Source organism: Bacillus rossius, chromosome 11 (genome assembly GCF_032445375.1).
Source record: "Bacillus rossius redtenbacheri isolate Brsri chromosome 11, Brsri_v3, whole genome shotgun sequence".
Lineage (NCBI taxonomy): Eukaryota > Metazoa > Arthropoda > Insecta > Phasmatodea > Bacillidae > Bacillus > Bacillus rossius.
This window is the reverse complement of record NC_086338.1, coordinates 40,914,744-40,937,485: the sequence shown is the minus strand read 5'-3', so window position 1 is coordinate 40,937,485 and position 22,742 is coordinate 40,914,744. Positions and strand designations below refer to the sequence as shown.

General features: G+C 41.6%; 1 protein-coding gene across 4 annotated transcripts in view; it reads left to right on the top strand.

Moving 5' to 3' along the window:
- Positions 1 to 22,742, top strand: part of LOC134536857 (nose resistant to fluoxetine protein 6-like) — a 58,405-nt gene that overhangs the window by 23,871 nt on the left and 11,792 nt on the right. For 3 of the 4 annotated variants that reach the window (XM_063376884.1, XM_063376888.1, XM_063376885.1), the window contains 7 exons: positions 7,733 to 7,962; positions 11,116 to 11,336; positions 12,136 to 12,230; positions 15,070 to 15,260; positions 20,102 to 20,262; positions 20,770 to 20,938; positions 22,361 to 22,554. In XM_063376884.1, the coding sequence (XP_063232954.1) occupies positions 7,733 to 7,962; positions 11,116 to 11,336; positions 12,136 to 12,230; positions 15,070 to 15,260; positions 20,102 to 20,262; positions 20,770 to 20,938; positions 22,361 to 22,554 (1,261 nt within the window). The remainder of the gene's footprint in view (positions 1 to 7,732; positions 7,963 to 11,115; positions 11,337 to 12,135; positions 12,231 to 15,069; positions 15,261 to 20,101; positions 20,263 to 20,769; positions 20,939 to 22,360; positions 22,555 to 22,742) is intronic. The other variant, XM_063376886.1, reaches the window with a different exon arrangement.

Genomic DNA, 22,742 nt, shown 5'->3' with positions numbered 1-22,742 from the left:
TTTTGCGATAATATTTACTGATAACCCGCTCATGGCATTACTGATAAGTAACAATCACCTATTCGCGACTGTTTAAAAATGTGGGTCAAGCCATTATTGTACTTTAAAGGTTATTGACCCTTGTAAGATATGAAATTTTACAAGAATGGATTGAAATCAAGAATAGTAATATATTGGCATTATACTTTAATTGTAAAATCAATGCAAAAATTTATAAAATGTTGTTTGTAAGTAAGAGAGAAACTACCTAATGTATTAAAACCCCAGTTGGAAAGCTAACTTAATTCCACATAACATGCCGAAGCATAGACGTTTCCAAAGTAATAATTAACTAGTGAAGTATGTAATTAAATGATTTTATAGGTTATGTAATCTTCTCTTTGTGGAGTTTTTTTATTAATATTGATTAGTGTTTGAATAATTCTTATTACGTGCTGGAACAAAAAAAAAAAGAAGCCATTTACTTCTATTCCAGAGTGAGAGAGGGATACAAACCTGGAAGAACTTCATTTGTGTAAACAAGTTTTTTTATTATTATTAGAGAGATCTACCCGAACCTCTTAATACGAGTATTTCAGATTGCTCCACTCTATACATATTTCTAAATAAAACAAATTTTAAAACTATTGGTTTCTTTTGTTGGCCATTATCAGAAGAATATGTGAACTATATTTTATCAAAGTTAAACAAAATTAAATTTCTGATACAATACGTAGAAAATTTTTGCATTAGTGCCTCATAACTTGTGATGAGATAACTAATGCAAATTAAAGTATACATGAGTATCTTTTACAACATGTTTTAGAGTTATTAAAGTGTTATATTTGCATAATATTTATTCCTTTTTGAGACAGTATAATTAAAAAAAATCATTATTTTCAGTGCTTTTGAGAAGAATAACTTTGAAAACATGTTATTTATTTAGCTACAGCTGAGAAAGCCGAGCTGCCGAACATGGCTTAGTGATATTGGAAGCCACATATAGCTTTCTTACACCAAGCCGAAGCCAAAGTAAAAATGACAGGTAGATTCAAGCTAAAATTGAGTCCGAAAGTAGAAGTTCAACTTGAAGTTACACTTAATCCAACTGCAGAAGAATCATTGAAGTGTTAATCAGAAGAAGAAAAAGAAAACAGAAAGTTTACATACATTTTTGAAACAAGAACTGATAATTTTTCAAGGGGGTTAAATTCACATAAACCAAACTGTGATTTGTCAATGAAATAAGGTAGGCCACTATGTAAGAGGCGGGGATGGTCCGAAATTTGCGCGAAAAAAGATCCCGGGAAAACAAAATGAGCTAGTCTTTCAGTACGTACTTGCCAGTGGTGTATAACATTTAGCCTATCGTATCACAAACTGTGTATTATAGCACGTATTTGAACACAAACTTAACAAAATTGTAACTAGCTCCATACAGTTGGGCGCGGGACTGGAATGGCTCTGCGCTGGCTGCATGCAACATCTCTTGTCAATGTGTCCATCCCAGCCCACAAATATCTAATTGCAATAAAATAATGATAGTGGTCTAGTGTTTCAAATGTTGTGTATGTAGTTGTGAATTTCAATAGCACATGAATAACACGCACAAACCCAGATACCTGAAAATTACGTCTGAATTATTAAATATATAACAATAAGTAAAACGAATAGGCAAGTTGATGAATATTTCTAGTTTAAATTGAAACAAAATTTTTAACTTAATGTTTAAAGATGAAACAATCATATAATTACAACGGTACTAAAGTTCTTAAGTTTATACAGTAATATATTAAATGTCATTGTGTAAAAGTAACTGAAGTTCAACTTTATATCAAATATAATGTTCGAATGAAATAATCTTAAATGCCTTGCTAATATTTCAATATTTACGTGTGCGTTTGGTGGTATTGCATGTACAGACACTAGACAACACTTTTCAACATACCAAACTTTCTGCAAAATACCCGGGGTGTCGGTAGAACGATGGAACCTTAGTCGACAAGAATACCAGGTGGACTACCAGGTCGTCAGCTATGCCAATACAGGGTGGGCTAGGACCACAACCGGAGACGCCTGGAATTCGGCCACCGCAGCTCCTCCGGGATGCTGGCAATCAGCAACTAACCTTGGGCAACCAGGGCCGCAACTAGGGGGGGGGGGGGGTGGTGTCAAGCGGGGCATACGCCCCGGGCGCAAAGCTGTGGGGGCGGCCGAAATCGCTTGCATTGTAATTCCTACTACAACTGGTAACTGGTAAAAAGTTTTTTTTAACTTGCATGCCAGGAATGTCTAATCTGATTTACAATATAACGTCTCAACATATTTAATGAACAAGTCTAGTGATTATACCGACTACTTTATGGACATAGTGGGTTCATGCATGGAAGGTACACAGTAGCACAGAAACTGTTACGTGTATAGGTATGGAAAATGCTTAAATAGCACCATTTTTTCCGTGGGAGGGCCCCCGGACTCCCCGCTTTATTGGTGTGGTATGTGAAAAAATAGAGGGGGGGGGGGGGGGGCGCATGAATCCATTCATGCCCCGGGTGCCAGAGAATCTAGTCACGGCCCTGCTGGAAACTGCCGATGTTCCTGTTCCAATCTCACCGAGATTTTTTATCGCGGGTCGGGGCGCAGGCTGTGGACGGCAATACGGCCGAGACCTCCAGCCTGTAAGATGACGAAATCGCCCCGACGCAGAAGTCCACAGCGCTACGGCGTTACACCCGCCTACCCGGGCACACATACGGTGTGCAGAGCTTCAGGAAAAACAACGCGATTTCAAAACTACTCGAGATATCCGAGTAGGGCCTATTTACGAATAGCATTTAAGAGTTCGCTGAGGGCCGAAAAGTACTTTTAATTTCGGATTAAGTTTTTAAACTGTATTGTTAAGAAGCGTTAAAATGCCTAAAACGCGTGTTTTCAGAGTAATTTTTAGGCATAAAACAATCAGTACAGATTCTTGAAAGCACTTAAGGGGCTTGCATAACACCTTTATCTTCATTTCTCCGCCATATAATGTTGCGGTCACATCTCAAATTTCAGAGTTATCCTGTGACGACGAGACGAATGCGCGCCAGTTCAGAGCCTTGCGCTTAGAGGCGACACCGCGCTGGAAGCACCAGCGAGCGTCGCGCTTATCACCCCGCCTCACTAACACACATACACCCCTGACGAGGCGGGCCCCTTAACTTGATTAAAGTGCAGACGTTCCCAAGTCTCAAATTACGTTGAAGAACACTTAAACAACTCCGCGGTCGTCGCATATGTCTTCTAGCCTTCTGCGAGGGGTCCCACAGGAATCAGAACCGCCCCCCCCCTCACACAAACACACACACACAAGACGTCTTGCCCGACGTACGACTCGTAAGCGACCCTCTTTCTGATAAGATTCCCCGAACTGCATTATCGCGCGGGAACTTCCCATTCGGACTGGGTAAGGCACCGAAGAGAAACATTTGTCATGAGAAAATATCGGATGACTCTTAATTTCTACCTGGCGACCCGTGTTCGGGTGTAAATTCACGAAGATTGGGTGCCTAGTGCAGACTCAGTACAAAAAGGGAATGATTTAATTATATATAAAAAATAAACATAGAGAACGAACTAGAATAAACTAACCTGCCAATAAATGTTCACCAACATTCCTAGTGAAGGGTAGCTTACTGTAACACCGGGATAACTTGAGTATGAAACATTTCAATAATTAAAATTTAACTTTCAGAAATAAATATCATGTAAACATCCTGGATGGTTACAAAATTATTGAATTTATGTTATAATTATACCTTATTATACTACAACATATTTAAAACGTGTCATAAAAGCCTCTTCGTAATGCGTCCCGCTGTTAGAGACTAATGTTTGCGGGACGAACGGTAATCCAATTCTCTTTCTTCTCTTTCTCTCTCTATTTTCAAACGCCGTGACTCACTGCAGCACAAGCCTAAATTTGAATGGCGCGCGCTTCTCCCTACTTCCTGTTTCACATTTCCGCCGCACTCACAGAATTAGGCCTACTCTCAGAAAATGCCGTACGCCGAGAGCCAAGACGTTACACACACAAGAAAAAAATCTCACGACGTTTTGCCATCACGTAATTATTTTATGGAAGCGTTCGGTGGGAAACATGTCCCCAGTATTTCGCGACTGATGCATCGCGAACGAAATTTCTTCCAGGAAAACATTTGACGATCGGACAGATTTGAGTGCACAGCCATGCCTATAGCCCGAAGTACCAAGGATGTCAAGGCGTTAATGCCGAATTAGCCAACAGTTTGCACGCGGGGATTTACTTTTAGAAGTTTTGCAGCCCTTGAAAGGGCCAGATGTGCGGAGGAATCTGGACACTGCACCTAGCAGGGACTACATTCAGTGTAGGCGGATGCAAAACTGCGCGGTTGTTTGGATGCACCCGAGGACACGGAAATACTTGGGCGCGGGTTCAAGGGAACACACACTGGATCGGATGGTCGATATATGAATATATAATCGATATCTCTCAGCTTTAGAGAGTTTCTTCCGGGACAATGTTATCGTAATAGTAACACATACACGTAATAATAGTAAGCTGAATATAAAAAAAATCATACAAAATTAACGATGCAAAACTTATAATTAATTAAGCTAAGCAATTAAAAAAAATCGAAAAAAAGGAATGCTAAAATCCAAAATTTTTCACAACTAAAAAAATATCATGATAAAAAATTTAAAAGTTTGATTTATGCAATGTAACATACATGCTATTCAAGTTATGTTTCCAATAAAAAATATTTGTGCCTAGTGTCGGAAAATAACTTCCAATATAAATTGTTAGACCTATGTGGGGAGAACTGGATTCTTTAGGGATAGCCCAATAAAGTTTTAGGGCCTACAATTAAATTTTATTATAGTTTTGTTAATTACTGATATTTACCTTACTAATGAATAATTGTACTTAAAAATGTCCGATCACCAATCACTGACACTTAAAAATTAAATGAATTAAATAGGTCAGTGAGGCCAAGAGTTTGTGACGTCATGCAGTCGACGTAGACGGCTGTCGGGAGAGGGGAGGGGAGTCTAAACACTCGCATAGCTACAGTTAAAAAAAAAAAGTGCTCTTAAAACGTAAACATTAGCCAACGAAACACTTAACTGCCTCGAAAACACAGCAGGCGTAACAGTGCACGGAAACTACAGGCACTTAAGTCGGGGCCGCACAGAAAGCTACGCTATGTTCACTATGTTCACTATGTTCGCTATGTTCGCTATGGTGGCCAGACAGGATAGTGATGATTCCAACGATAATGATGTTCTGCTGGCTCTGATGGTATGTGAATGTTAAAAATCAATTGGTTCATGAATTTAGTTTAAAAACAAAAGAATTTGATGAATTTAATCACTTGATGAAGCAGTTACTAGTGAGGATGAAACCAAATTTATGGATAATTTCAGGATAAATTCAACTCAGTTTTATATCATTCCCTTGGAATCAAATCCCATGCATTGCCCTGCATATCCTGCCTTCTATATTCTTACATCGATTCATTCCATAAACATAAACATACACTTTCAATTAAGTTTTCCATCTACTTGAGTGTTTTAACCACAGTACTGACAGGAGAGAAATTAAACTTCATAGAAAGCAAACGCAGAAGTACAGCACAATTCCGCGCGAAAACATATGTTTTTGTTTATCTGCGCGTGCGCGAAGTCAGCGACGTTTTAGAAAAAAAATGATCTGAGAACCAAACACCTGGCAACGTCGCCAACATAGCGTACATAGTGAACACAGCGTACACAGTCTTTTGTGGCCAGTGACACCTGAGATGCAGCTGGCTATGTTTTAGATGCAGCTGGCTATGTTTTACTCGCGTAGCGAACATCACGAACATAGCGAGCATAGCGCCCTGTGTGGCCGTAGATTTGTCACATGCAATGGGAAACTCTAAATTAACCTGTTTCACAGGCACAGCACTAAGAGACATATGAAGTGTAACTATTATGAGCTGATTCGATAAGTGGAATCCATTAATTTGTCTTGTAAATTAAAATGCTTGCGCATACATCTCGAAATAATGCTGACGTAAATACATAACTTATCTTAACTGTGTTATATATTACAATAGTTATATTAACTATGTACGAGGGCTATTTTTAAATTAGGTTCCATTTGGTCATTAAAGAAAATAAACTCACGAGAAAAAGGTTTTATCGACAGTTTTAGTTTACTACAGGCCTTCTTTAAATTTTCACATAATCGCCATTCACTTCCAAGCACTAATGCAACGCTGCACCAGTTTCTCCAACTCCTCTGCATAGAAGTTCGCCGCCTGGAAATTAAACCAGTTGACAATCGTAATTTTGTAATTTTACTGTAATTGTTGACCCAAGTTTCATTTAATTAACCCAAATAACGCACGCCCTTCCCCCCCCCCCCCCCCCAACAAAAAACGGAAGCCATAATTTTTCGACTCGAGTACGGAGGTTGCTTAAAAATTTTCCGGAGATGTTTACGAAGCGCCTGTTACTGAGGCTACACGCATTGCGTATTCGAAATCCGTGATGCCTATGGCCAAGGCGTCCGTTGCATTTCCAGGCGGCGAACTTCTATGCAGAGGGTTTGAAGAAACTGGTGCAGCGTTACGAAAAGTGTTTGGAAATGAATGGCAATTACGTGAAAATGTGAAGCAGATATGAAGCAAACTAAAACAGTAAAATTTTTTTTTTTCCCCGACGAGTTTATTTTTGTAATGATCAAACGGGAGCTTACTTTATGAATAGCGGTCATATTAACATTTCTTAAGATAAATTAGGCAACAATCGTCAAAAATTTAAGTTTCATACGGGCTTAAAAATGATTTTAATTTTTTTAGAATTTCCCTGGGGAGGTTTATTACATATCCCTCCTCCTTCGGCCAAAACGATAAGGCTCATCTAAAAAATATGAGGTCTCAGCATAAGTAAATAGACCAGGGCCCCGCAAATTCTTTAAGGACGCCAAGGCAGGTACGTAATGCATTCCGTTTCTACGCACGGGAGAGTATCTCTGGAAAACTTGTTGACTCGCAACTCGATTTGTATCCAATTTCCTAAAAACAAATAAAATCCCACGTCGGTTATCCCAAAAATGGTTTGTGAGGGTGTTATGGCTTGATAACGACCGTACGAGCAATGAAACATCTTTTAGGCATGTGCTCGATATGGTCTCCGTTACATTCGGCGAGGTTACTAGTTAACTCGTCGGCGGGATAAATATAAAGCTCGTTCAGGCGTACATGGACCTACACAATATACAATAAATAGCACAATATGAGTGACAAAATTACATATTTACACGTTACAGCACAATGGGGTGATTATTTTTGGGTCACGTTGACTTCTAGCTGTATTTTAAATGTTTATTATTATCATTTAAAATAAAAAAAATAATTTTTAAGTCTTATAAACTTGAATAGAACGATTACTCAAGGTGAACGTCTCACACGCACATTTTGACTTTTTTTTTCCTTGTCATTGGTATAATTTTAAGAATATTTCTGTCAATTTAAACCAAAAGTAATTCTTGTTCTTTGACAAATAGTTTAAAACCGCGTGAAAATTCGCGGAAGTGATTGTAACTGATTTGTCTTGTGCGACTTTGGACTGTAGTTATCACACTCGGTTGAAGATGTGAAGTGTGAAATGTACACGAGACAGTGATGAGTGATGGACGAGCAGGTTGAAACGAGGCAAGAGGCAAGCATGCTCTGCACATGCCCAGTGTTCGACTCGTCGGCCAAGATGCCGTCCGGGGTGATCACGGGCAGCACGGCGAACCTGGGCCACTACGAGCAGTGCCTGCGCGTGGCGGCGGAGGAGGACGAGGTGATGTTCACGGGCCAGCTGTGCACCACCTCAGTGCAGTTCAAGCTGCCCGCCGCCTCCACGGCGTTGGTGGACGACAGCTCGCCCGACGCCCTGGGGCTGCTGGAGGCGGTGGCGCGCGCCGCGGTCAGTGCCTGCTTCCCTTCTGGATCAGTAGTTCCTCTTCACTAGTTCCTTGTTCATCTTCGCCAGTCCTTTGTTCCTCTTCGCCAGTCCTTTGTTTCTCTTCGCCAGTCCTTTGTTCCTCTTCCACCAGTACTTTGTTCCTCTTCCACCAGTCCTTTGTTCCTCTTCCACCAGTCCTTTGTTCCTCTTCCACCAGTCCTCTATTCCTCTTCCACCAGACCTCTATTCCTCTTCACCAGTCCTTTGTTCCTCTTCCACCAGTCCTTTGTTCCTCTTCACCAGTCCTTTGTTCCTCTTCACCAGTCCTTTGTTCCTCTTCACCAGTCCTTTGTTCCTCTTCGCCAGTCCTTTGTTCCTCTTCACCAGTCCTTTGTTCCTCTTCACCAGTCCTTTGTTCCTCTTTTGCCAGTCCTTTGTTCCTCTTCCGCCAGTCCTTTGTTCCTCTTCCGCCAGTCCTTTGTTCCTCTTCCGCCAGTCCTTGTTCCTCTTCCGCCAGTCCTTTGTTCCTCTTCGCCAGTCCTTTGTTCCTCTTCCACCAGTCCTTTATTACTCTCCACCAGTCCTTTGTTCCTCTTCCACCAGTCCTTTGTTCCTCTTCCACCAGTCCTTTGTTCCTCTTCCACCAGTCCTTTGTTTCTCTTCGCCAGTCCTTTGTTCCTCTTCCACCAGTCCTTTATTACTCTTCACCAGTCCTTTGTTCCTCTTCTGCCAGTCCTTTGTTCCTCTTCCGCCAGTCCTTTGTTCCTCTTCCGCCAGTCCTTTGTTCCTCTTCCGCCAGTCCTTTGTTCCTCCTCGCCAGTCCTTTGTTCCTCTTCGCCAGTCCTTTGTTCCTCTTCCACCAGTCCTTTATTACTCTCCACCAGTCCTTTGTTCCTCTCCACCAGTCCTTTTTTCCTCTTCCATCAGTCCTTTGTTCCTCTTCACCAGTCGTTTGTTCCTCTTCACCAGTCCTTTGTTCCTCTTCTCCAGTCCTTTGTTCCTCTTCCACCAGTCCTTTGTTTCTCTTCCACCAGTCCTTTGTTCCTCTTCCACCAGTCCTTTGTTCCTCTCCACCAGTCCTTTGTTCCTCTTCCACCAGTCCTTTGTTCCTCCTCGCCAGTCCTTTGTTCCTCTTCCACCAGTCCTTTATTACTCTCCACCAGTCCTTTTTTCCTCTTCCACCAGTCCTTTATTACTCTCCACCAGTCCTTTGTACCTCTTCGCCAGTCCTTTGTTCCTCTTCCCCAGTCCTTTATTCCTCTTCTCCAGTCGTTTGTATTTCTTCCACCAGTCCTTTGTTCCTCTTCCACCAGTCCTTTGTTCCTCTTCCACCAGTCCTTTGTTCCTCTTCCACCAGTCCTTTGTTTCTCTTCCCCCAGTCCTTTGTTCACTTCCACCAGTCCTTTGTTTCTCTTCCACCAGTCCTTTGTTCCTCTTCCACCAGTCCTTTATTACTCTCCACCAGTCCTTTGTACCTCTTCGCCAGTCCTTTGTTCCTCTTCCCCAGTCCTTTATTCCTCTTCTCCAGTCCTTTGTTCCTCTTCCACCAGTCCTTTGTTCCTCTTCCACCAGTCCTTCGTTTCTCTTCCACCAGTCCTTTGTTTCTCTTCCACCAGTCCTTTGTTTCTCTTCCACCAGTCCTTTGTTCCTCTTCCACCAGTCCTTTGTTCCTCTTCCACCAGTCCTTCGTTCCTCTTCCACCAGTCCTTTTTTCCTCTTACACCAGTCCTTTGTTCCTCTTCTCCAGTCCTTTGTTTCTCTTCACCAGTCCTTTGTTCCTCTTCACCAGTCCTTTTTTTCTCTTCGCCAGTCCTTTGTTCCTCTTCATCAGTCCTTTGTTCCTCTTCCACCAGTCCTTTTTTCCTCTTCCACCAGTCCTTTTTTCCTCTTTCACCAGTCCTTTATTTTTCTCCACCAGTCCTTTATTACTCTCCACCAGTCCTTTATTACTCTCCACCAGTCCTTTGTTCCTCTTCACCAGTCCTTTGTTCCTCTTCACCTATCCTTTGTTCCTCTTCACCAGTGTTTTGTTCCTCTTCACCAGTGTTTTGTTTCTCTTCCACCAGTCCTTTTTTTCTCTTCCATCAGTCCTTTGTTCCTCTTCACCAGTCCTTTGTTCCTTTCACCAGTCCTTTGTTCCTCTTCACCAGTCCTTTGTTTCTCTTCGCCAGTCCTTTGTTCCTCTTCATCAGTCCTTTGTTCCTCTTCCACCAGTCCTTTGTTCCTCTTCAGCAGTCCTTTGTTCCTCTTCACCAGTCCTTTGTTCCTCTTCACCAGTCCTTTGTTCCTCTTCACCAGTCCTTTGTTTCTCTTCGCCAGTCCTTTGTTTCTCTTCGCCAGTCCTTTGTTCCTCTTCACTAGTATTTCATTTACTCTTCACTAGTTTCTAGTTCGTAGGAATGAAAGCCACAGCCACAAATCGGAACAGTTACAAAGTTTACAAAAGTAAAAAAAAAATTAGGTTCAGATAGAGTAATAAATTATATTTTCTTTTCTTCCGAAATTATAGGTTACTGTAATTGAAATCAAAGGTTGGTTAGTTTATGGTAGCGTTATATAAAATACTCAATGACCGTAAAATGTGGTGTTTTTTCACGAGTGATCAGACCATCCTCTGTCTCTTGTAAATTCCTACACGTAATGCATGCCAATTTGCATCCCGCATGAATGTGCCCAGGGTTTTCCCTGTGTCTATGCAGGTTTTACCTGGGCCCAACCTATCTCTAGTTATGGTTCAGATTTTGAGAGTGAGGGGAGTTAAGTCATGGAGCCAATTGCTGCCATGGCTGGCCAATCCCCTCCTAGCACACGACGCATGCGACTATCTCCCTGCATGGCTAATCTCAGCATGACTAAGGCGTGATAGGCTTCGGCCTGAGACACGCCCTAGGTCCCATCCCTAACCCGGACTCCTCCAAAATACACTTAGTTTTAGTTAGGTTAGGAAAAAAAAATAATGATCTGAGAACTCCGGAGAACTTCGGAGAAGTCCGGAGAACTTCGGAGAAGTCCGGAGAACTTCGGAGAAGTCCGGAGAACTTCGGAGAAGTCCGGAGAACTTCGGAGAACTTCGGAACTGTTCGGGCGTGGCTCTCATCCCTGTGAACTGTGGGGCTTCTCCGAGGTACAGGAGCCCCAGACGTGGAAGCTGACGGACTGCCCTGGTTCGCGCAGGCCCAGCGGAACCTGGACGCGCTGGGCTCGGTCGTCTACCGCTGGAGCTTCTGCGTGCCGTCCACGTGCTCCGCCGCCGACGTGGCGTCCTTCCTGGACCGCTCGCTGGCGCCACTGCGGCTGCCGGGGCGCCTCGAGGTGCAGGTCTCCGTGCCAGACGCCGCCTGCCTCAGCGCCCGCTCCGCGCTCCCCCAGTTCGCCGACGTCGACTACTACTTCCTGTGAGCCTGCCTTCCCGTCACGGGGTGGCCTTCTGAACATCTAGCTTCTAACATTTCGTGCTATTGCATACGTTTTTAAAATAAATCCATAGTATTGTTACGAGGTTGTCCGAGAGGATGTCCGGCCAACCAGAACGGGGCGACTGAAATGCTGCCCCTTGGAAGGGCAGCCCTTCAGGATTTTTCTGACAGTGGTGTTTTTGAAAGGTTGTCAAATGTTGCCCCTTGGATGGGCAGCCCTTCAATATTTTTCTAACTGGTTAGTTTGTAAAGTGACCTAACCTAACCTAACCACTGTCAGAAAAATCCTGAAGGGCTGCCCTTCCAAGGGGCAGCAATTCAGACAACCTTTCAAAAACACCACTATCAGAAAAATCCTGATGGGCTACCCTTCCAAGGGGCAACAATTCAGACAACCTTTCAAAAACACTACTGTCAGAAAAATCCTGATGGGCTGCCCTTCCAAGGGGCAAGTTTTCAGGATTATTTAAACTATTAAAGAAACATGTTTTCAGAAATTGTATGGACTGCCCTTCCAGTCTCTGTACAAACAAACCATTGCCAGAAAAATCCTGAAGGGCTGCCCTTCCAAGGGGCAACAATTCAGCTCCCCCAACCAGAACCACCTCGAGCGGGCGCGACGGAGTTTCGCTTCCAACGCACCTTCCAATATGTCTCGCGTTGCCGTGTTTGTTTGACAAGTTTGATGTCACACGAGTTCCCGTCAACCAGTGAATTTAGCTCGCCTGAACGCAAGCGGGGAGAGGTTGACGTGCAAGGCCCGACTGTGTGTCCGCAGGTCCTTCATCGCCATCTTCGCCCTGCTGGTGCTCGCGTCCACCGGGTATGACCTGTGGCTGGCGGCGCGCGTCAGGACGAAGACTCCTCAGACGAGTGAGTTGCGCCCTTGTTTATCTTCAATCCGTGCTGTTGAGATTGTTACCATTGACACGAATCTTAAGGGGAGGAGATGAATCAGAAACGATGCATTGGTTTCAACAGTTTTTATAAGTAGTAAATTTCCATCATTTAATTTTGAAAATTGTCCTTCTCTAAGACAGAGATCACTTAATCAAGATATTAGCAGTGTCTAATAACTCTATTATTACATTTGTACTCATTCCAAAAAATAATAATGAATCAATATTAAATGCCAAATACTTCACTAGGGAAACTATTTGTATCAGTTATTCACTTATTAACTTCAGTTATCCCATAAAATAATATTCCTGTAAAGCTTTATCGAATCCTAATTTTGAAAATCTAAAGATATAAATTGTTTTCACCTAAAAGCTGTAGAGAACCAAGACTGCATCTTTTGGTGTTCTATAGAGTTGAAGGTCAAACAGATCAGAGTGCCACACATACAACATTGTGCCCTGGCTGGGTGGAGACTCCACCGAAACTTACTAATAGGGTTACGTAAACCGACCGAAACTCATTATCGCGGCCGTAAACCACTTTTGGCATGGTTTCGCTTGGAAAAACATTGCCTAGTCTTTTATTGTTCTATATTAAAGTAGTTATTTCCCAGTCAACTAAAAATATTGCTCTAAGTTGGGTGGTTAAAAAAAAATAGTTCAAGGAATAATAGCTTTACTTGTGCGAAAAAATATTCTTCGCAATATTTAAAAGGAAACTTCTAATGTTGCACTAAACTTCAAGTCACGTTGTTTGAGTCACACTTCATACTCCCCTGCAGAACAGAAGTTTAACACCGCAATACGGATGTCGTCTACAGACCCACTCCCACCAAATGCCGTACAACGAAAGCAGGTGGTTTATACTGCACGAGACGGTAGGGAGTTGGGGGGAGGGGAGGGAACTACGCGACTGTCCTGGAAACTGACAAGTTCAAGTCGGACCACCTCCTTCCGCCGGAAGGTGCTCCGCGCAGAAAACGGCACTGCCACCTTTGCCGCGCGAAACACTACACACCATGAACTACTACAAAATTTCAAACATTCGAAAGAGGAACCATGAACACTCGATCCACTCGGAAGCACGCATGAATCACGTGCTGGATCGACTCGCTAAACGGCTTTAATGAAGGTCTTTGGGGCCCGAGAATCGGCGTCAAAACATACACACATGAAAAATAATCTATGGAATTTTTTTGATAACCTATAACAGTTGGAAACTGTTAAGTCTTATCAGGAGAGTTTAAATCAAAGAAACAAAATAAAATTAATTTTCGTTTCCTAGCTTGACATGTAATAATTACTATGAATTTTTTCAATTAATGTCACGTGGAGTTAAAAAGCATGTTTCAGCTATTGAAGTTTCGGAGCATGCCCTGTGTGCCACCCACACCAACGACCATAATATATCTGAAAGACTGGAAACTCAACTTAGTTTTCCTGTACCCGCATACAATCACCGACTACACTGCCATCTATGTATCTACAAATTAAGTATCGAAAAAAAAAACCGATTGTGAACGGTTAGTTTGAGTTCTAACATAGGCACTAAGTAACTATCAGACTAGCATAGGACAGTATCAATAATAATAATAATATACCAATAGAATTGTTTATTGCCAGGATGCTCGATAAAATTTCAAAATGCTGAAATGTTTTTTACATTATGGACTGGCTAAATTACACCTGCTGATTTCATTTTCTTCCGTTATTGAAGAAGCGTTCAAGTGGTAATCTACGCAAGGTTTTACCCGGGCCCAACATATCTAGTTTTAGTCTAGAATAGTCAGTGAGAAGGAGTTAAGTCACGGCGCTGATCGCAGCCATGGCTGGCCAAACCCCTCCCAGCACAGGACGCATGCTACCTCTCCCGCATGGTTAACCACAACCTGCATGATTAGACCGTATAGGCTTCGGCCTGAGACGCTCTTAGCCAGACCCCTCCCGCACACTCATAGCTTTAAGTTAGGTTAGGGATAAAAAAAAATTTACCTACTACTGTAAAACCTCCCACAAATAATAAATAATAATAATTTGTGTTGCTTACTACTATTTATTTCATACGTTTAATTACAATTATTGACGCTCTTTATGAATAGACAAAAGAAATAGCCAGCTATCGTAGCGCTGTCGGTTTGAAACGCCGCCACCTGGTGCACCCGCTGACACGTGTTTCGGAACGCTTCCTCGCAGGGGAAGCCTACGATTCACTCATCCTCCTGGACATACCCGAATATTCACGTTGGCAAGCCTTCTTTTCACAGACGAGAGAGCCAAACACGATGTTCCCCAAGTTCATGCTCGCTTTTTTTTTTTTTCCGTACCACAGCAGGTGTATTTATTTGGGGGGGGAAAAATTCGCGGGCATTTATTCTCCAAATGCGCGGGTTTAATTTATAACATGTCATTCTTAAAATTAGCAAGAAGTAATTATAAATACTTTAAAACATTAGGTAAGTATAGCTACATTAAAAATACTGTAAAATCATTTTATGGTTGCTTAGCAAATAACTTTTTAATATGTAGCTATCCAGCGCTAGGAAACCGTTTACATGATTTCACAGTATCTTTAATGTAGCTATCCTAACCAAATACACCGTCCACAATGTTTTAAAGTACTTATATTGTAGCTAACCTAACCTAATTGACCATTAGTTAACATGAGTTGTATGTTTATTTACAATGGACAGAAAAAACGGAAGATGCACGATCGGGCGTTTGGCTCTCTCGTATGTTGAAAAGAAGGCTTGCCAACCTGAGTATTCGGGTATGTCCAGAAGGATGAGTGTATCGTAGGCTTCCCTCCTCGACAGAGGTGCAGATGGCGCTGCGGGCGTTCTCCGCCTGCACCAACGGCCGCGCGCTGCTCGACACCGACACGTCCAAGGACACGCTGGCGTGCGTCAACGGGCTCCGGTTCCTGTCCATCTGCTGGATCGTCTTCGGCCACACCTACTACCAGACCAGCGTCAGCCCGCTCGCCAACGCCCTGGACGTCGCCTACGTGAGTGCCCCGTCCGCGCGTAATTTTTGGTTTTGGTTTTTGGTTTCGGCTTGCACGGGCGTGTGAGATCTACAGACGGCCCTTGTCACACTGTCGAACATGCAGGGCCGGTGCAAGGTAAATTGGCGCCCTAGGCGAAAAAATTTATTCCCCCCCCCCCCCCCCCCCCGGCCCGACACACCAAAAAAAAAATTATCCTTGCCTCAAAATACATCACGTAAGCCTAAGATTTTGTCAACAATCAAATGTAAGCAGGCTTGTGTTTTTTTTTTACTTTTTTAATTATTACAAATCATAAAAAGGTCACCGTGGACTTTAAATAATTACTTATATCGATATAAACATTTCCAACTGTTACAAAAATACATTTTCATCTAGTTTCAATAATCGTCAAACATATTATATGAGCTGTTATGTGTCGTGCTGCGCCGCCCCCAGCTACTTGGCGCCCTAGGCGGTTGCCTAGTTCGCCTGTACGGACGCGCCGGCCCTGCGAACATGTCCCCAAATGAATCAGGAATTTGCAAAAGGTACAAAGTCCACTTTTTAGCGAAAATGAGTTATAACCATGAAAATGATCTATGAAGTAAGGGCTATCTGTTCAGCAGGAAAAGGTCCAAAGTCCAATACATTAAGCACAGTTAAATGCACTATGAATTTTTAGGGAATTTGCAAAAGGTCTCATGTCCTGGACATGGCACCTTTTGAAAATGAAAAGTATATGTCGTGGACTTGATACTTTTTTTCAAATGAAATATTTGTGAGGTTCCTTCATAGAGATAATATTTTATGGAGTGGTAACAGCATTATATACAAATAAGCAAAATATGTTTATGATTTCTTGTTATGTAAGCTTCACTCTATATAGTAAAACCTCTATGGTTGTAGGAACAACAGTTGGCAACAGTGGCATTTTATCGTAATTATTTTGTTTACATTTAGTTAACATTGTTTTGTTTTCTGAATGGAACACATACAGTCGAAAATGGATAGCAACTGTACTAAGAAACGAAAAGGTGTAAGAAATGATGATAGTTATAAGCGAAATATGATAAAAAAGGCAAAAATAAAGGGTTTGCCTCACACAAACCATGCAGGAAAAGAAATTCGTGCCAGACAAACGGGATCCCAATGCAAGTAAGTGAACCTTTCAGTACATAAAAATGCAATCATACCCAACATAACCTACGTGTAAAGATATTAACATTATATTATTGTATAAACCTAAAACATCGTGTTTATTCGACATTTTTGTGTGTGCTATTGTAAGATTATTAATTTGTTCTAATAAAATATGTTATGTTTCTTACAGCTGCAAGAAACGGTGCTTTGGACATTTTACTGAGTACCAGCAAATTGATGTGATCCAAAGGATAAATGGCTACGACACAAAGAATGAGCAAGATATTTACCTCCAAGGATTAATCCAATCAGTACCTATTCAGCGGAGGCGACCCCGAAGTGGTGAGGGCTCAACAAAGGCAAATTCTTTCATTTATAATGTAGTATGTGATTCTGAAAGGATCAAAGTTTGCCGCAATGCTTTTATTGCCTTACATGGTATTACGGCAAAACGCGTACGCCGTTTATGTACATTACTTTCACAAGGTAAAATCCCAAAAGAAAAACGTGGAAAACATAGAAATGGAAGAGAAATAGCAGGTGAAGAGCTGAGAAAAATCCACGAACATATTGAATCCTTTCCGGTACATGAGTCTCATTACTCGTCTAGAGATGTATTTTATTTAGATGCTAGGCTCAATGTAACCAAAATGTATGGTATGTTTAAAGAACAGAATCCAACTTCTAAAGTCTCTTACAAATACTACACAAAATATTTCAGAGACAACTTTTCCCTTTCATTCGGCCAACCGCAAGTAGATACGTGTTCGAAATGTGAACAACTGTCAGCCAAATTAAAGAATCCACATCTGACGGCTGGTATGAAGGGTGTTGCGGAGACTGAGAAACTAGTGCATCTTAGGAAAGCAAACAAATTTCACCATCAAATGAAACTTGTTACAGAAATGTGTGCGAAAGATGACAGTATTGCAGGAATAGTTATTGATTTCATGCAAAATGTACCACTGCCACATATTCCTGTTCAAGAAATATTTTATTTGCGCCAATTGTGGGTTTTTGTATGCAACATTCACGATCTGAGGACTGGGAAGTCAGTGTTTTATATTTATCACGAAGGCCAAGCACACAAAGGACCAAACGAGGTGTGTTCACTCATTCTCGATTATATTGCGACGTACATTAAGTCAAATGTTAGAGAACTACATGTATTCTCAGACGGCTGCCCTGGTCAAAACCGAAATAATACAGTTTCACGGTTCATGATGGCTTTAACTGATACAGGCAGATTTCAGAACATCCACCAGTACTTTCCACAGCGTGGACATTCATACCTGCCATGCGACAGGAATTTTGCAGTTGTTAAAAGAGCTATCAAACACATTGATAGAATTTATACTCCTAAAGAGTATGTAGAAATCATTGTCAGCTCTTCCGCCAAAAACAACTTTGAAGTGAAAATGGTTGACTCGTACGATATCCTAGATTTTAAGGGATGGTGGCCTTCGTGTTATAAAAGAACAGCTACCTCGTTAGAAACATCCAAACGAGAAGTACCAAGAGATCGAAAGGAACACTTCACTATTTCCAAATATTATGACTGTACATACACATCAGATGCAAAAGGTACTGTAAGTGTGAGCGAACATATTAATGGACTTATTCGGCATACGTTTTACCTAAGCCTCCCATACAAAAATGACATCCCTACACTACCAACAAGACACGCATATCCAGAAGGACATGTTGCAATCAGGAAGGAAAAACTCCTCGATATTGCGAAATGTAAGCAGTACGTTACAGTAAGTGAAGAAGCTATAGCATTTTATGAAGATGTGCTTCGTTTGCCAGTCACAATGGACAATCACTAAGTGCTACCTACTGTTTCCAGAACTAATATCATTCATTGCTAACATGTGTTTTCAATTATTATATCTCTTAAATACATAGAGTAACATTTTTGTTTCATTTTCAGAAGTGATGCCAGTGACAGTTTAGGGTTATATTTGTAAAAGGGCATAAGTCCAGCAGATTTAAATATTTGTACATATGTTATTTTACGATGTAACACAATTATTATCATGTGCCATCATTTCTGTAGTATTATGGTGTGTATACAAAATTCCATTTAATGCTAGAATTATATGGCCACATGCAAACCAGTTTTTTGTGTTTTTCTCACAATTCATGTTTTTGGACATGCGACCTTCTGCAAATACCTGATTCAAATATACTAGACAGTAACAGGCGGAAGGGTAACATTGGACGGGGAAACGGCTTACAATTTTCCTCCATCAAACACATTTGGCCAGGCAACCTCAAAACATGTTTTAAATCACGCCGCACAATCGGGTAACATCTCAAACTTTTCAATTTTTAATCTCATGTTGAAATTATATATCATGCATTTCATATCTGGCTGGAATTTTTGAACCGATTATGTAACGTACATTATATAATAAAAATAAATAAATGTTCGGTGATTTTTTTTGTATATTATAGAAACGTAATTCTTTTTTACATGTGAAATTATTTCACGTACGATATTCGTACCGACATTACTTTAATTATTTCACTTTTATAACCTCTTTAAATCGCCCATGTGTTCTTCGCCGTTTTCAAAGATTCGTTCTGATGGAAACTGAAGTCGTTACCGTTTTCGATGGGCACGATTTTGGTTGGTTGATTGCATCCAACATCCGACATGTTCTGGATCCTGTCATACGTGGAAAATATTTGATGGACACTCAAAAGTCATCCATCTTGTCAAAGAAACGTGGGCTGCGCTGGTGACAGTTTTTCGGTGACGTCATATAACCCACCAGCTTTGACGTGACGTACTGGAAGGTGTCGGAAACGAATGGTTCGACAGTTTGGCTTCGGAGCGGGTCCAATGGACGCACGAGTGCGATAGCAGGCGGTTCAGGATTGGCGCAGGTAATGAGTCTGCGTAAAGTGTATGGAAGTAGCGCGTACGTGTATGGAAGTAGCGCGTACGACCCGACGTCTTGAAATTACGGCTCTCTGTCTCCGGTGTTCAAAAAAAAAAAAAAAAGCCCAGGTTGCACGAGAGCAAATATTCGGGCGTGTTGAAAAGACTTTATGAATCGTAGGTTTCCCGTGATTTAATTGCATTGGTTGCTTTGTTGCGTTCCTTGCGCAAGAGTAATTATTTTTGATGTGTCACATCTTAGCTCTCGGTGTACGGCATTTAATGTGAGTAATTACGAGAATGGAACCGAAGTCGCACGGAACGGAAATGTGTAACCACGGTGCCACCATCTGTGGTGGAAGGTGCGAACCAAAGTTAACAAAGCCAAACGGGAGCTTGAATGTATTAACTTTTGAATGAATTTTAACAATATGAGCAGTATTTTAATAAAATTCCTTGTAGAAAATCAGGTCCAAAACCTCAAGTCTTTTTCGCCTTTATCGGAACAACCTTCATTATATAGTTTAAAAATTTCGCTCTGCAAATCGAATGATTCGATTGTCGGAGTAGTTGCTCCGGCAGCGAATTCTAGCGGTGGGGTGCGGAAACTATGTGTGATTCGAGTCTTGAAATCTAGTTGGAAAAAAAAACGATTCGCGTATATTCATGACGGACGTCGTCATTTTAAAGATATCTAAGTTAAATTTCGTGTCAGACTTTCGTATTATAATGTGTTTGCCACATATCAGAACACGTGAGTTTGCTCGTTATCGAGGTTCGATGTTATCGAGTACTGATGGACACGCACACGTTTTTTTTTCCGTCTCAGTTTCACACCAGGTGGGCGATGATGATCGTGATGAATGGCACTGTGAGCACGGACACCTTCTTCTTGCTCAGCGGGGCCCTGCTCTGCTACGTCTTCATGAGGGACAGAAGCAAGGGCCTCCGCTTCAGCCTCTTCAAGTTCTACCTGCACCGCTACATCAGGTGAGGCCTCCGCGCTCGGCACGATTATGAGAAGTGCAAGCTTTCAAGTAAAATAACATTTCGGTGTAGGCGAGTGATTTAATTTAAGTGAACAGTACAATGATTTAAAAGTAGAAAACAATAGTATTAAAAAAAAGGTATGTTATGACAAAATTATTAGTAGGGGGAACGGGTCGATTCTGTAGCACTTAGTCCCAACCTTTTTTTCCCTCACCTCCCTTAATTCACACCCGAACGTATCCTATAATTCATCTGTTACAGCTGACAACACATCAGTAGTACAATGTTTGCATTGTAAAAAAAAAAAAACAGGTCCAAAAGACTGCACGTCATAATGTAAATCCTAGTCCAAACTACTTAACCATCATCGGGCTGTAGTCGAGCATAGTTTCCCGCAGTTTTTTTTTGTGTTGCAAAGTTGACGATGGCGAAGAAAAGGAAATTACTTAAACAACATCAAAACATGCCATCCATGTTCTTGACTGCCCCCAACTTCCGTGGTTGCAGACTGACTCCCGCCTACGCGGCTGTGGTGTTCTTCTACGCTTCCATGTTGTACCACTTGGGTTCCGGACCACTGTGGCACTCGACGATCGCCACGGAGCGCGACAACTGCCTCGCCAGCTGGTGGACCAACCTGCTCTACATCAACAATTACGTGAATGTTGCGAACACGGTGAGGCGAGGGGCGCTAACCTGGGTGGCTCGCAGTGGGAGTTTCCTTCAAGTTTTATCTTATCTGCAAAGGCATTAAAACATTTAACTACTTACCCTGATGTGTTATCAGTCATGTTGATTGAAATACATGATGTGCTAGAATTGAATTTTGTGGATTTTTTTGAAAGGGTGACATTTTAGTGTCAGTGGCAATGCATATATAAACCAACATTTGCACATACTGTTTTCAGTGTTTAAGAAATTTCGATTCATGTTATATTATTCCTAGAATATGTAACATGACTCATGAAAAAAATCACACATATCCATTGTAATATGAATATTTATGGTTGCAGGTTGACAGTAATGGAGGAAGTGATAGTTATTCTTTTATAGTGTGATGTTTTAGTTGAATCTAGATAGCTTAAGGCTTGACTAGACAGCAGTAATACTCTTGTAATGCATAATAAATTATTGTAAATCTAGCGATGCTGCTAATGTATAAACACTTTATAACTGTGAGGCTAGACCTTTAAATTTGGCAACATATTTATTTTTATGCACAGGTTATGTTCATACTCTAGTTCATTCATCTATTTATGGTAAATACATGGAGTGAACAATGTTTATAAAGTCTTTGGCTCTCGTTAACGATGTCACTAGATAAGGTCAAACATATCATCGCACACCAGGTATATTTTGTATGGAGTCGGCCATGGTATAAAGCGAGGCAACATCCCGATATTTCAGGAGTATTTTATGGGGGAAACTGTGGAATAACATAATCAAGATGGTCAGGCCAGAGTTCAAATAAGGGTGCTCTGGAATACAAGCATGGTGGCTTACCACTGCACCACCTCTCTCCATAATATATTTATGATAAACACCTGGTATTTTGAAGTAATATAAATGTCCTACTTTTACTTACTAAAACTTTTAACACTGACAGACAATGTACAGCTTAAACCATTGTGTCTAGTAGCATGCAACTTTGCACAAGAGTTACTTACATAATGCAGGTGAGCACTAAGAAATGATTTTTGAAAATTCTTTCCCTAAGGGGGTTAAGTATGGAATTAAAGTTTTCATGGAAGATTGCCATTTCTTGAAGTTAGAAGTGTGGAAATTGCTGTTTAGACTTCTGTTGATAAATAAGAATTTTTGACAATTCATCATAAATGAGGTTCAAATACTTTCCCGTTGGGTGCACGGCTAGTGATATAAAATTTCATAGATATCATGAACATATATTGCATATGGATTTATGGTGACGGCTAACAGTTGTCATGAACATACCATATAACTGCCCCCACCACACCCGGAGGTGTTTTTTCCACGGTACATTTGTCGTGACTGTAAAATAGGAATGATAAAAATTATCCCATGAGTTCCTTCCCCTTCTTGGGATCGCCCATACAATCCCATGGTGGCCGTGTTGCAGTGCATGACCCAGTCGTGGTATCTGACGGTGGACATGCAGCTGTACTGGGCCAGCCCGGTGCTGCTGTACCCCCTGTGGCGGTGGCGCAGGATGGGGCTAGTGGCCCTGGGCTGCTGCCTCGCAGTGTCGGTGATGGTGCCTCTGGCGATCACCGCGAGCAACCACCTCCCCGGCGCCATGCTCTACGCCACTGGGTAGCTACCTCCTTCCACATATTGGGAAAAGATACAGATGGAGAATTGGCCATCAGACGTGAAGCTGTTTCCCTGACCCCTTTTTTTTCTGTTTTTTAAATACCAATATGGCACATTTTTGTTTGTATTTGTATCAGCTGTTCTAGTCTGCCTTTATTAATGATGGCATTTAAGCTGTTCAGAAAAAA